Source organism: Phodopus roborovskii, unplaced genomic scaffold (assembly GCF_943737965.1).
Source record: "Phodopus roborovskii unplaced genomic scaffold, PHOROB, whole genome shotgun sequence".
NCBI lineage: Eukaryota > Metazoa > Chordata > Mammalia > Rodentia > Cricetidae > Phodopus > Phodopus roborovskii.
Window position 1 is genome coordinate 2,378,503 of NW_026126541.1, and position 14,896 is coordinate 2,393,398.

At 51.1% G+C, this 14,896-nt stretch overlaps 2 protein-coding genes across 2 annotated transcripts in view; both read left to right on the forward strand.

Moving 5' to 3' along the window:
* Hspa12a (heat shock protein family A (Hsp70) member 12A) overlaps positions 1–2,661 on the forward strand; it is a 56,801-nt gene extending 54,140 nt beyond the window's left edge. Inside the window, exons 11-12 of the mRNA XM_051199785.1 lie at positions 1,280–1,383; positions 1,977–2,661. Of these exons, the coding sequence (XP_051055742.1) occupies positions 1,280–1,383; positions 1,977–2,611 (739 nt within the window). The 3' untranslated portion in view covers positions 2,612–2,661. The remainder of the gene's footprint in view (positions 1–1,279; positions 1,384–1,976) is intronic.
* Positions 2,662–7,528: 4,867 nt separating this feature from the next.
* CUNH10orf82 (chromosome unknown C10orf82 homolog) lies at positions 7,529–14,557 on the forward strand. Its single transcript, XM_051199798.1, has 4 exons — positions 7,529–7,601; positions 8,726–8,786; positions 12,632–12,850; positions 14,367–14,557. Exons 2-4 carry the CDS (start codon positions 8,732–8,734, stop codon positions 14,555–14,557), a joined length of 465 nt encoding a protein of 154 aa, XP_051055755.1. The 5' UTR covers positions 7,529–7,601; positions 8,726–8,731.
* Positions 14,558–14,896: the final 339 nt, after the last annotated feature.

Sequence of the window (14,896 nt, forward strand, 5' to 3'; positions counted from 1 at the left end):
CTAGAAATGACAGATACATCTTGCCTTGTCAGTCACCTGAAGTTCTTCTGTAATCTTCCATCTTCAGCCTATAGGCCATAGTGTGTCTAGCAGACTCTTCAGTAAAGCAGGAAACTTTAAACTGTCTTCTTGTATTGGCAGTTTGTCAGTCACTTTTCTCTGTGTCCTGCAGACTGTCTGGCAGACTCTTCCATGAAGCAGGAACTCTGTAGCAATGTCCATCTTGAATCAGCAGTCACTTTTCTGTGGGTCCTGCATGTCCAGTTTATACATCATGAAGTCAAACAGTCCAGACAAGAGCAGTGTCTTGTCCAAACTCCATGAGTTTTTTCCATGTCCATCTTCCTTTCTGATGCAGGTGGTATTGCCAGGAGCAGTTGTGCCTCACTGTCAAGAAAAACCCTAAACCATTTCAAATGCCATATTTTATATGTCTTTGAAAGGTTTGAAGAATAGTTATTTATCTCAAATATATCTGTGTATATCTAGAAATCCTAACTAACATAGCTATAAGTTTTGACTACTATAAGTACCAATAATCTGTACTTAAATTATACATTACATTTTTAAATGAGCTATATAAACACAATACCTAAACAAGAGGAGAAATATACATGTCACAAAATTGACCTTAAATTTGTATCAATAAATGAAAATCCATTCCAAAACAAAGTATTCATATCTATACCATAATCCCCTTTTTACCTTTAAAAAGAGGTTGGTTGTGGTCATTAACCATTTATAACCAACCCCATTTAAATGTAAACAACATTTGTAGATAATATTTGGGAATTTGGGCATCGTTCTTTCCAAACTGCTTCCTGTTGGTAGGGGGCGCTGTCATGGGGATCCTAAGAAGACTCAGTCAGTATAGCACACACATCCTGCCCTCAAACATGCTCGTATCCGGCCACCACTAGGTAACAAATGAACGACAGAGGGCCTCTGCTTACCTCCTTGTCTCTTGTGCCAGACTTCCGCCTTCATTGTGCTGGGGGAGGTTTGGTGCTGATTAATCAGGCGACGAGAAACAGATGAGGTGATGTGTCCTAGCTCGGGCTTCCGAGGGACCAGGTCCAGGTAGTTGAGTGTATTCCCAAGAATGCTTTTGACTTTAAAACACTTTATCCCCGTGACGGGGGTGGGGTGAGGGAGTGGGGGGGCGCTTCAGGCATTCCTTCAGGCCACACGTGTGTGCAGTCTCACACGTGTGTGCAGTCTCACACACCCGGGTACCATGCCCTCTCTCACTGCTTGCTCCCCCTGATGCTATCCCCAGCGTGGATTTCGTGAAGTGGTCCTCCCAGGGGATGCTGAGGATGAGTCCCGATGCCATGAACGCCCTCTTTAAGCCCACCATCGACAGCATCATCGAGCACCTCCGTGAGTATCAGCTGGGTCTTGGCCACTTGTGGGACAGAGTTGGGAACAGGGACAGCACCGAGGCAGCCCGGGAGCTAGGGTACCGTGGGCCTGCAAGCTACAAGGCTGGAGCCGGCAGGGATTGGGCACACCACGAGGAGGCAGCCGGGCGTGGCTCTGTGCATGCGCATCGTTCCTCTAATTCTTCAGGGCTGGGAAAGCCGAGGGCCTGCCCTTACCCAGGCTTCACTGTGGCCTCGAAGGTCAGACAGAGGTCAAGGAATTCTGAAGCCATTCTACTCTTGAGAGGGACAAGCTGTGGGGATGTATCAGGAAAACTTAGGAACAATCCTTGCCTCGCTGGGAAAGAGGGAACTGTTGTGTGAAGAACGAATTCTAACTAAAGGCACCACCACCACCACCTCTGACGAGTTAGGCTAGGCACATCCTGTGTAAACCTTTCTTCCTAAGACCAGCTCGCCACAAACTCAGCTGAATGAGCTCGGGCAAAGTCAGTGTCCCGCTCGTGGCCGGTGCTCACAGTTAGCTGACTCCCATGGGCTCAGAGGGCTTGCTTTGGGTAAACCTTGTCTTGCCTTCTCCCTCCCTTTCAGGGGACCTGTTTCAGAAGCCCGAGGTTTCCACCGTCAAGTTCCTCTTCCTGGTGGGTGGTTTTGCAGAGGCTCCTCTTCTGCAGCAGGCCGTGCAGGCTGCCTTTGGTGACAAGTGCAGGATCATCATCCCCCAGGACGTGGGCCTCACCATCCTCAAGGGTGCGGTCCTCTTTGGCCTGGACCCTGCCGTCATCAAGGTGCGCCGGTCCCCTCTCACCTATGGAGTGGGCGTGCTGAACCGCTACGTGGAGGGGAAGCACCCTCCCGAGAAGCTGCTGGTGAAGGACGGCACGCGCTGGTGCACCGATGTCTTTGACAAGTTCATCTCGGCCGACCAGTCCGTGGCCCTGGGGGAGCTGGTGAAGCGCAGCTACACTCCCGCCAAGCCCTCCCAGCTGGTCATCGTCATCAACATCTACAGCTCCGAGCACGAGGAAGTCAGCTTCATCACTGACCCAGGCGTGAGAAAGTGTGGAACGCTCCGCCTGGATCTAACGGGGACCGGCGGCACAGTGCCCGCCCGCAGGGAAATCCAGACCCTCATGCAGTTTGGGGACACTGAGATCAAGGCCACGGCCGTTGATGTCGCCACCTCAAAGAGTGTCAAAGTGGGGATCGACTTTCTAAATTACTAATGTAATCGTCCCTCCCTGCTGCCAGCCTCCCCTCCCCCCCCCAGGACTCTCGTCTGCCTCTGCTGACCTCGACCTTGACTGTTCTGTCCCCGACCTTGACCCTTGCCATTGCCCACCTGAATTTCAGTAGGAAACTGGAGGATCAGGGAGAGAACTAATTAAGGATACCCTTCCTTTCCTTCCTTCCTTCCTTCCTTCCTTCCTTCCTTCCTTTCCTTGTCCTCTCTCTCCCCCTCTCTCTCCCTCTCCCTCTCCTTCTCTCTCTCTCTCTCTCTCTCTCTCTCTCTCTCTCTCTCTGAAAGGACATTGGAGTCAGAAAGACTCAGAGATTAGTGTCAAGGTCTGGGAATAGGAAGTTCAAGGATCCGAGAGCCCTTTGTGAGGAAATTGGTGCCACTTCCCGTGAAGATGTCCTGGTAAGGGAGGAGTTAGGACATCCACTGCCATCTCTCTGGGTTTGAAGGGATCTTCTTTGGAGGTCTTTGTAAGTTATCTAGGATGACAGTGACTAGGAAATACCAGCTTCTTGCAGTTAGTTTCTTCTCTTTATCACGGGACTCAAATTGGTGACTCAGTGGCAACTTACAGTATTTTTTTTTTTTTTTTTTTTAAGCTTGTGGGAGAAGGCTGCCTACCCTGGGCACTATTTTAGGTTCTCATATAAATTAAATTCCAAGGAGGCTCAATGACGGACAGGACAGCCTTGGCTAACTCAACCAGGATTGGGGGTTGGGACTAAGAGGGTTGATACCTCTGTTTTCCAGAGCAGATAAAACTTCCTCTGGTGCAAATGCACACTGAAGAGTCGGTAACTTTACCCAAATTAGAGCAGTCCCCTTCTGTCTGTAGAGGATACATCAGTGGATGTCCAAAGCTGTGGATAGTACCACACCTTATCTATACTATCTTTTTTTCTATACTCACACATCTGTGCTAAAGTTCAATATAATAACGTAGTAAGAGGTTAGCAACAATAACTAATGATGAAATAGGACAGTTATAAAAACACACTTTGATAAAATTTGGTATATCGAAGCATATCTTACCACACTATACCACCGTTACGTGGCTTTTGGACCACAGTTGACTGGGGCCCATTGAAAGCCCAGTAGGTGCAAACACAGGCCAGAAGGTAATTCTTAGAACAACAAACCTTGGGTTCAGAGGTCCTGCATAATCCCAGGTGATCTTAGTAGGAGTTTCGTTTTGAGAAAGTGAAGTTTTTAATTTGCCCTGGTTTTATGTGTCATCAAAGCCCAGAAATCCAACAGAGAGCCCCCCCCCCGCCCCCCCTGCTTTGCAAACCGTGCACATTTTCAGTTAACCCTCCTTCCTGCTGCTCTTCATTCTCCAGTGAGGAAACAAGAAAGGGGGCTCCGCTCCATGAAATGTCTCACGCACGCCTTCAGCTTTGCAAACGTACCTAGCAATAGTATGTAAACCTAGACCTGGTAAATGAGGGCCCTCCTGCCTCAGAATCGCCTGGGTGCTTGTCAAGAGCAGGTCCCGAGTCGAATCCCTTTTAGCGAGAGCTGAATCCGGAGAGACAGGATCTGTGTTCTCAGTGTTGGGATGTGAGAATTTTGAACCTGAGGTTTTGTGAAGCTGAAGTGACTTCAAACCTTCCTATCAGAGTTCCCTTAGGGAAGGGTGTGTACCCACATCCCCTGCCCACCTGGCCTGGGGGTGGGGTGTGGGGGGGCGTCCTTTTAACCGCCACAGGAAGGAGAAGGGAAGGAAAAAAATGTCACAAAAGGAACTCTGAGAATAGAGCTGCCCCAGGAGACTGCTGGGTTCTGGGTTCCCGCCCTCCCTCAGGGTAAAGCCAGTCTGGACAATGTTCAGGATAAGGGATGCAGAATCTAACTCATAGACCTTCTGATCTGTTCCAAGCTGCCTTTACCACCTGCTGGAATTCGTCCTGATTTCAAATCACTGGAGGCATGCATGATGGATGGATGGATGGATGGGTGGATGGGTGGGTGGGTGGGTGGGTGGGTGGGTGGATGGATGGATGAATACAGAATGAGGGAAGGGACTCGTGAACCCATCATCATAGCCAATATGTCGGTTTTAAGTAGCATTGTGAATTCCAACCTGCTGTCTTGTTTTTCACGCCGCTTGCTGCAGAATTCCCTGCTAGAATGTGAAAACGCTATCAAACCATAGAACAAGAGATGGGAGCCCTAAAGTGAATGGTGGGACTCTTGCTAGGTCTCCCCTGCAAACTCTGCCTCAGGGGCTCGGGGTGGGTCTCTCTTTGTTGCGTCCGGCCGCCACAGTCCTCAAATAGACTTTCGATTTTGTTATAATGGATATAATTTTGTGTACATATAACACTAGAATCCTGTACAGAATCTTCATTTCTACCGTGTGCTTGTTCGAAGAGGAAAGCGCGCTTAATTTTGGTTACTAACGCTGCTGCCTGTAAGCTCCAGGGGTTCATTTTTTTTTTTTTTTTTAAATTGCTCTCACTGATCACTCTGTGCTGATGCCATGCAGTGGATTATGTACGCAAGACCCAGCGAGCAATCGACGGAGGTGCCTTGGGTCAGAGTACTCTGACCACACAGTCTACCCAGACGGACAGCTTCATCAGACCCTTCCACACCTGCACACCCTGCCCAAAGCTGAACGGCTCCCGCATGAAGAGTAATGCATCAATTCTCCCGTCCAAACTTCGACAGCTGAACGGCCCTGGTTCTGTAATCGATGCCCACCCAAACGCTTTGTGAGTCCCAAAGGGTTGTTGACCTCTCCTCTCTGGAAAGGCAAAGCTTGGCACACTCGGTGACCAAAGGGACCGAGTGGGACCATAAGCTGAGGTTTCTGTAGGGCCGAGTGATAGGGCTTGGTGATAGTCCAGCCCTCCTTCTCCCGGCTAAAGCACTCCTCACAGTACAGGTCTGTCTCCCTGCTCCTGTCCTCTCTTCACCGAGCTGATAGAAATCTGCAAAGTGTTAGCAAACTAACAATGGGAGAAGGGTGGTGATTCCTTCCGGCCCAGAGTTGCAGCTCAAGTAGCCCAAACTCTTTAAATAAATAAAGCCTTCCAACCCAGGTGAAACAATCTCATTAGAACATTCACCCAACTTAGAAAGTTCTAGAGGTGGTCTGACCGGTTGACCTTTGCGTATAAGAGTCTGGCTACTGAACTACCCTTTCAGTAAACAGCCGGCCTTCGTGATTGCAGAATGAGGAGGTGTTCTTTCAGAAGTCCTGGGAGCGACGGCTGAGTCCAGGTTACAGGGCCTGCCCGCCCCCCACCCTTAGAGTGTTATTTAGACCACGTTTAGCTTTTAGAGTCCAGGTCTGGTTAACTGCCAGGGTAGCAAAGAATTGCATGCGCCAATATAAACAGGGATCAAAATGCGTTATTAATCGAAGATGGAATTTCACACTGTAGAGATGGGATAGCTGTTTAGGCTGCATAGAACGAATGTGTGGTGGGGGAGTGGCTTAAGTATGAAAGCCGTTGTTGGCCATAATAACTTAACACCTCTCATCTGCTGGAAATGTGGGACAGCATCCCAAGATCTCAGCCACCGGGAGTCTTGTTCACTACAAGACAGAGCCAAACTTCACAGAATTTTGCAGCTGTCCACGACGAGACAGGATTGTGTCTGCAGACTCTCTTGTCTTCAGAGATTCTAATAAAGTGAAATTCTGAATTCCATGTGGCCTAGAATGTTGTGTCTCGTTTGGGGTGTACAGCTGGAATTGTTGGGGTAGTCGTTGCCGACTTCCTCCTGTCTCAAGTCCCCTTTCAGGTGGGGCAAGGGTTACTGACAGCCCTTCCTTTGCTGGGAACCCAAGCTCCATGGATGCCCGGAGCCCTGTCTCCTGCAGACGGGAAGTGGTTTAGCTAGAGAGAAGGCAGGTGGGCAGAGTGAGGGACGATTCACAACATCCAGATGAAAATCATTAAAAGCATGGGAGGCCTCCTGGTGCCCGCCCCTGGGGACATCCCTGCAGGCGTAGGCTAGTGGTCTAGAGTCTTGGCTTCCTCCCAAACTCTACCCCTGGGGCATATTCTAAATTCACTCTATTAGTGTCTGGATGGCGTGGTCCCAGGAGTCCATGGGGTTGAAAAGTTCGGTCTCCAGGATAGCCAGCCAGGTCCCGCCCACTCCAGGGAAGCGCACGCCCTAAACAAGCTGCGGGCGGGCTCTGAACAGGTGGAGCCACCCATAGCCCATTTGGTTCACAGGGCGCTACACTGGCATTCAGCCAAACCAAACACTGGCTCGAGCCATCTTCCCTCCCATAAAACCACTGCTAGAAAGGAGTAACACAGCTTTCCCAAGCATTGTGTCCTGGGACTTTATGTGTGTGTGTGTGGGGGGGGGGGGTAGGGGTTGGAGCGGAGAGATAGAACAAACCCCAGCTCTCTTAATGGAGAAAGTTGTGTGCATGGGTGTACTAGGCTGGGGAAGGTTCCTGTGTTTGGAAGCCAACCCGGACACAGACGGCCTTCCTTTCCCTGACTGCCCCCTGCCCCTTGCTGGCCCTCACGTGGCGGGGATGGAGACCACTGGCAACCTCTCGGGAGAAATGGGGGTGGCTTTCCGCGTGCATCCCCGCTCTGTGGTCTTCATCCTCCATCGGTTTCGCTCCCCCTGGTGGAGATGAGGCGCTCAAGCTACAGGCATCTGCTCGCAAAGTCCGTGCAAAGTGTGTGCGGGGTGGGGTAGGGGGTGTGCGGTTGGGTAGAGGGTGTGGGGGTGGGGGGAGGGGAATAGCCGCCCAGGGAGGGACTAGCGGCCCAGTTCACTGGGTTTACGAACTTTTGGGTTCTGGTTCCTCCCGTGTCATCCCCCACCCCGACCCCTGATCCTCATGTAGGGGGCGGGACCTGCCCCAAATATCCCGGATGGATCTAGAATCTGCCCCGCCCGGTTGGAGTGAGCGCACAAAGGCCCCGAAGAGCAGGTGGGCAGGCGGCAGGCAGAGTCGCCCAGTTCCCTTGGGGGGTGCTCGGCCCGCACAGGTGAGAGCAGGGGCCGGTGGAAGTGGGTGGAGCAGGTCCCGTTCTCTCCCGGGCTCTGCCCTGCCTTTCTTCAGCGCCCCCCGCCCCATCTCCCTGCAGGATGGCCTGGCTCTAACCACCAGGGGTCGCACTATAGACGGCTTGTCGTGCCCCTGGGGCTTTAGCAGGCTTCACTCGTGAGCATTGAAACAAGCTCCTGCCCACAAGATATCACTTTACCGAGATGCACCGGCTCGGCAGGACAAGGCATAGAAGAGTCACAGAATCCCTAAACAAACCTTGGCCCGTTGTGGGGGAGCATTGATGATCCCTGGTGAGGGGAGGGCTTTGCTCCAGACATGGTATCCTTATCCTTACACCTGGTACTGGAATGAGCACCCATCACCTCTTCTCATCCCCTCCTTGGACTCCAGATTTTTCGTTGTTTTGTTTTTTGTTTGTGTGTGTGTCTTTCAGACCCCCCCCCCAGACTATAATTGTTCTAACCCCCTTTGTTGCGGCGGTCTCACATGCATTGAATAAAATGGACAAGGGACCTGCTCACAAGATACCAGTACATCCCGTCCCTCTAGTTATGACGCTCAGAATGTCTGCAGACATTGTCAGACACTCTGAGAGTAAAGGGACGTAGCAACACGAGTCTACCAAACCAGACTCTGCCTGAATTAAGAGTGGGCCGTGGAGAAATGGGTTTCCCTTGTGCAAGTTTCCTGAGCCTTGCTTGGTGTCTCCTGGGTCTTGCTCATCTGTATATCCACATATCCATATATGGTTTTATGACCATATATGGACATAGTTTTATTAGATGGATTATGGATGGATGGGTGGATGGATGGATGGATGGTAGAAGGAAGGAAGGAAGGAAGGAAGGAAGGAGAGGTGTCTCTGGAAAGTGACACATTCGTAGGTGGAGATCTTCTATAAGCATAACAAGTAAGGAGCCCTTGGTACCTGGTCTCCGGTTTATAACTAAACTGGGTCAGCTGGCTTTGGGTGTGATGGTGGCATTACTTCTCAGCATCTGACAAAAGTCATTCCTTTTACACCCAGGGACTCTTGCCCATGTGCATCAAGTCCCAGAGGCAGACTCTGACCATTTCATGCCTGTTTCCCTTCCCTGGCAGAGTAAAATGGAGTCTCCTGAGACCTTCATGAGAAAACTACCCATCACGCCAGGATACAGTGGTAGGTGGCGTTCATAGCAGCGGCTCTGGTCTCTGCTTGTCTTGGTTATTGACCGTGTCTAACTGGGCCCACACAAGCACTCTAAGACACGCTTGAGAGCACCCAGGCTGAATCCTTCAGGAGTGGCTGGGTACCAGAAACTGACACCTGCTGGACAAAGGTGGATAAGTTGGGGCTCTGCACTTCCCAAGTCTCCCACAGGGGTGGTTCCAATGTCTCATAAAGGGAGACAGACTTCCTGCCCTGTTGATGCTGGGGCCCTGAAAGTCTGAGAAATGCTTTCACCTTTTAGAAATGGTCTCCGTTGCTTTCTCTTCTTTTTATTTATTCTACATCCAGACTGAAGTTTCCCCTCCTCCTATTCCCTTCTCCTCCTTTGTTTCTGTTCAGAAAGGGGCAGGCCTCCCATGAGTATCAGCCGGGCATGGCGTATCAAGTTGCAGTAAGACTAAGCACCTCCCCTTGTGTTAAGGCTGGACAAGGCGACCCAGTATGAGGAATGGGTTCCCAAGAGCCAGCTAAAGTGTTAGCTGCTCCCACTGTTAGGAGTCCCACAAGTAGACCAAGCTACACGACTGTCACATATGTAGAGGCCTAGGTCAGTTCCACATAGGCATTGGTTTCCATTCCTTAAGGCTCTTCCTCCGCAGACTTCCAAGAACTGTGACCATCCCTGTAATTGACCCGCTCAGTGGACCCGCAGTTTGCATACATACGCTGTTTTCAGAAGGGACTATGCTTGAAAACATTCCAAGGTTTCCCAGGCTCCCCCTGGTCCTACTAGCTAGGTGAGAGAATATATTTCAGATTCCGACAGTTCAGATTTATTTCACACTTCTCTTTGTCCACTGTCCACAAGACCGCAAATAACCGCTTTTACACAAGGAATAAATTCTAAAAATGGCGACCTGCCCATCATTGATTCTTCAAATGAATGTTTGTATGTCTAAGTGGCTCTAGGGACAGCTTAAACATGCAATGATCTTGCTTCTAGCTCATCAATTATGTTTTCTAAAACCATGCCCATAGGTATCAGGGATTAGGGACTTGGATGTGTCTATTGGGGGGGGGGGAAACCATCCATGCATCTTATCATATTGGGTACTCTCCATGGTCGTTGTGATAACTAACGAAGCCAGTATACGCACACCTCACTCGGTAAGATGTCTTGTACAACTAGGTATGTGAGTGTCATGTATATGCATACATGTACATAAATGCATAGCTACAAGGCCTTGGTGGTAGAGATAACATTTCAAAAGGGACCCTAAGTTTCTGTGGCTTTCTCCATGACATCTCAGGACATGTTTTGATCGCCCAGGGGTTGGAAAAATAGTCTATAATTTCTCACTGCGGTGACCAAGCATCTGATGAGGGACAACGTGAGGGAGAAGGGACTTGTTTTGGCTGCAGTTTGAGATACAACCCATCATGGTGGGGAAGGCTTGGCAGTGGGGCTCATGGATGGGACTCCTCACATTCTCATGGACCAAGACGCAGGCAGCAGCCCTTTTCTCTTGGGCCACCAACCAGCTCCCAAGTCAGGACATGGAGACTTCCTATTAGTTGCGAATGATCAGCCTTGTCTTAACTTTTGTTTTAATCTGTTTATGTTTATCTATGTTTTTGCCTTAGGGCCTTTAACCTTTCTTTGTGTACATCTTCCCTGCTGTCTCCATGACTGTCTGTCATGGCTGCGCTTCTGGCCCTGGGAGAGTCCTCTCTTTCTACTCCTCTCTCCCCAGTCTCTTCTTCTCAGTCTCCTTCCTCCTCCTACTTATTCTTTCTGCCGCCAGCCGCTTCCAGCTGTTGGCCAGTTCTTTACTAGACCACTCAGGTGCCTTAGGCAGGCAAGGTGAAACAGTGGCACATCTTTACATCAATATTCCACAAGGCTAAGATGCGGAGAGAGGGCAGGACGTGGTGCTGGACTGTTAACCTAAAGCCCCCACTCCAGCCTCCTACTTCCCCCAGCCTCCCACTCACTTCCCCCAGCCTCCCACTCACTTCCCCCAGCCTCCCACTCACTTCCCCAGCCTCCCACTCACTTCCTCCAGCCTCCCACTCACTTCCCCAGCCTCCCGCTCACTTCCTCCAGCCTCCCACTCACTTCCCCCAGCCTCCTACTTCCCCCAGCCTCCCACTCACTTCCCCCAGCCTCCTACTTCCCCCAGCCTCCCACTCACTTCCCCCAGCCTCCTACTTCCCCCAGCCTCCCACTCACTTCCCCCAGCCTCCTACTTCCCCCAGCCTCCCACTCACTTCCCCCAGCCTCCCACTCACTTCCCCCAGCCTCCCACTCACTTCCCCCAGCCTCCCACTCACTTCCCCCAGCCTCCTGCTCACTTCCCCCAGCCTCCCGCTCACTTCCCCCAGCCTCCCACTCACTTCCTCCAGCCTCCCACTCACTTCCTCCAGCCTCCCACTCACTTCCTCCAGCCTCCCACTTACTTCCCCCAGCCTCCTACTTCCTTCAGCCTCCCACTCACTTCCCCCAGCCTCCCGCTCACTTCCCCCAGCCTCCCACTCACTTCCCCCAGCCTCCCACTCACTTCCTCCAGCCTCCCACTCACTTCCCCCACCTCCCACTCACTTCCCCCAGCCTCCCACTCACTTCCCCCAGCCTCCCACTCACTTCCCCCAGCCTCCCACTCACTTCCCCCAGCCTCCTACTTCCTCCAGCCTCCCACTCACTTCCTCCAGCCTCCCACTCACTTCCCCCCAGCCTCCCACTCACTTCCCCCCAGCCTCCCACTCACTTCCCCCAGCCTCCTACTTCCTCCAGCCTCCCGCTCACTTCCTCCAGCCTCCCACTCCCCCTAGCCTCTCACTTCCTCCAGCCAGGCCCCACCTCCTAATGGTTACACAATCTTCCAGAACAGCACCAAGGGACCAAGTTTCAAACACATGAGCCTGTGGGACACATTTTACATTCAAACCATAGCAGATGGATCTGTGACTTCAGCCCTGTCAAGGTCAGTCTATTAGATTTTTCTAGAAAGTTTTTTTTGGGGGTAGAAGACTTGGAGCTGCTCCATCCAGCCCCAAAGCCAGGTTTCTTTCTTTCTTTCTTTCTTTCTTCCTTCCTTCCTTCCTTCCTTTCTTAAGCAACAAAGCAAAACAAACAAAACAAAGCAAAAACCCCCACAAACAATGAGCTACAATACTGAGAGACACTTACTTTGCAGCTTGAGGCTAAGTTCTTAACCAGTTTTTCCTTGTTTGTTCTTTTAAAAAATGGTTTTATTGTGACAATATTATAGTACTTAGGATTCAGCATCCCGTTTAAATACATAGTTGTGTTTTACCCTTACTAATTGTAATGATTACATGTTATTTTGTGGGAAATGGTGAAAAATTGTCCTGGGGTGGGTCTTGTAGATAATGAATTTATCTTTTTATGTCATAGGACTCTGCTTTAATGGGCCTGCAATTTCTCTATGGTCTGGCAAGAAAGATCCCAGATTGCATTTGGGAAGTGTCAAGGAAAATAAGCTTTCTCTCTCTCTCTCAAAATAAAAGATGAATAATTTCAATTACTCCTCAGACTATCATTTAGGCCCATTAAATGCTTTCACCATTTGCTGCTCAGCCTGGCATGGGGGCTTTGCCATCAGAGTGTATGACTGTCATCTCCTTTGTTGAAGTGGACCTTCCCTCCCCAGCTCCAAGGTCATTGTCTGCACCAGCCATGGTGCAGACTGTATTAATGGCCTTTGCAAAAACGAAGCCTTGGTGGCAATGGAAGGGAGCCAAGTGGAGGGCTGCAGCAGTGGGTACAGAGGCGGGCTCCCAGGCCGCAGCCAGCCACCGCACTTGGGCTGTGACTTTCTGTGCTCCCCCAGGCTTCATACCATGGCTCAGTTGCCAGGGAACCTCCAGCGAGGACAACATGAATCACTGTGTGAAAGCCTTCCAGGAGAGAACGCAGACATACAAGGAGCAGATGCAGGAATTGAACTGCTCTGTGGCTAGCACCCCGGCCCTGAAGCCCATCTGCTCCGAAGACACAGTCCTGTGGACGCTGCATGAGTATGCCAAGAAGTACCACCCCCTGACTCTGGGTATGGCCTCCCCTACATCAGCTTCTCTCAACTCTGGTCCCAAGGGAGACCCCAGCAGGCCGTTGTACGGCCAGAAAGAGCACCTAACCAAGCACAGTTGATGTTGAGAAGGGACCCATCCCGGGCAGCTGGGGGAGGCTGGCAGCACCCTCGGAGCCCTAGGCAAGCCCCCGTGGACTTTGAGCATCAGCTTATGTCTCTGTGGATGCCACTTTGGGAGTTGTCTCTGAGCTGGAGACACAGAAGCCTTTGTGAGCATGAGCTGGTCATTCCCCATTAGAGATTCCTAGTGATGCTCCAGGGGAATCACAGCAACGATGCTGACACCTTCCTAGATCAGAATCCAGATGTTCTAATGGAAGCTTCACCCCAGCCCCTGGCACCCACATACCCGGTTATTGGAAATCCGCCACAGCTGCCGCTAATGCAATAAGTCAATCAAACTGAACTAATAAATCCAGGTTTAATGAACAGAGCAAAGCAACTCAGGGGAGGAGGCACACCGAACCAAGGAGGCCAGCTCTTATATAGCCCATAAATGTAGTCTTGAGCAGCCCTGGGGAGGGGCAAAGTCAACTCCAGGGGAGGGGCTGCTGCTTGGCACCCTGAGGGCGGGGTTTGGGATGGGCAGAGCTGAAGATTCCAAACATCAGCTGCTGTAGACACTAATTCTGCAGGAGGAGGTGTCACACAGAATGACAAATGATGGATCGATAATTTAGATTTTTGACCTGGGTTATTTGTATATCTAAAGGGCTATAGGGAAGTAATGGAGGGCCCCGGAATGGTCCAGTCTGTAGGGTGATCACTGCATGTGTGTGTGGACCCGTTTGATTCCCCCAAAGCCCATGTAAACAAGGCAGGTGTGGTGGCAAATGGCTGTAATCTAATGGTAGACCTCAGGGGCTTGCTGGTCAACTAGCATGGCCAAATCGGTCTCCAGAATCATTGAGTTAACCAGCCTCCAAAGCACAAGGTACCAGTAGCAAAGGAAGACATTGAGTGTAGACATCAGACATCCACAAGTACATGGCTGCACTGTGATTCACTCACATAAGGGTACATGGATGCACTATGGTGCACGTGTGTATGTGTGTGTGTGTGTGTGTGTGTACATGCATAGTGCACATGCGTGCAAGCACATGATATACACACACTGGGCTGGTAGCCTTTCTTGTTAATATGACAACGAATCCTTGCCCAAAGTTTTAAGATTTAGCCTATCTCTATGGTTACTTGCTGGATTTAGGACCCAAGAGCGAAGTGTGTACTGGACTTGCCGCATGACTTGCCACAGAAGTAACACATGGAGCTAACAGTGGCTCCTGCCTCCGTGGCTGTTGAATGATATGAGGGATCTCCTGGGGAGCAGCCACCCTCAGGTCCCTGGAGTGCAGTAGGGGATCTAGGTGTGGCCTGTGGGTGTCTTAACTGTTAATATGCCAGGGAGCTTAAGAGCTGGGGCTTCCCATTCTGCTTCTCTGAAACCCTCAGGACCCCTGCTGTCTCCTTACAGAATGTAAGAATGTGAAGAAACCTCTGCAGGAGCCCCCCATCCCTGGCTGGGCAGGCTACCTGCCCAGAGCCAGGGTCACTGAATTTGGCTGTGCCACGAGGTATACCATCATGGCCAAAAAGTGCTACGAGGACTTCCTGGATCTGATGGAGCAGGCCAAGCGGGCACAGCGGAAGCCGTATGAGCAGTGAGTGTAGCTTGCATTGCGCCTGTAAGTGCCAGGCATGGTGCAACACACTTCTAATCCCAGCAGTCCTCCAAACAACAAAAAATGAGGATGATTGGTTCTAGCACCCAGTGCCCCAGGGCTGATTCGGCATCTGGCTGGCTAGGCAGCTGTCCCCTCCCTCCCTCCCCTCCGTGCTCCACACATAACCCTCTTGTTGGAGAGGACAGCCCTTCCCTGATAGAGGAGGACTGATCTGATGTGCTCCCTGCTACAACCTGCCACAGGCTTTCACGGAGGAGCTGTCAGGGGCACTGGAGCACGGAGCAGTGCAGCTCTCCTGCCTCAGTTTACCATCCCTGGG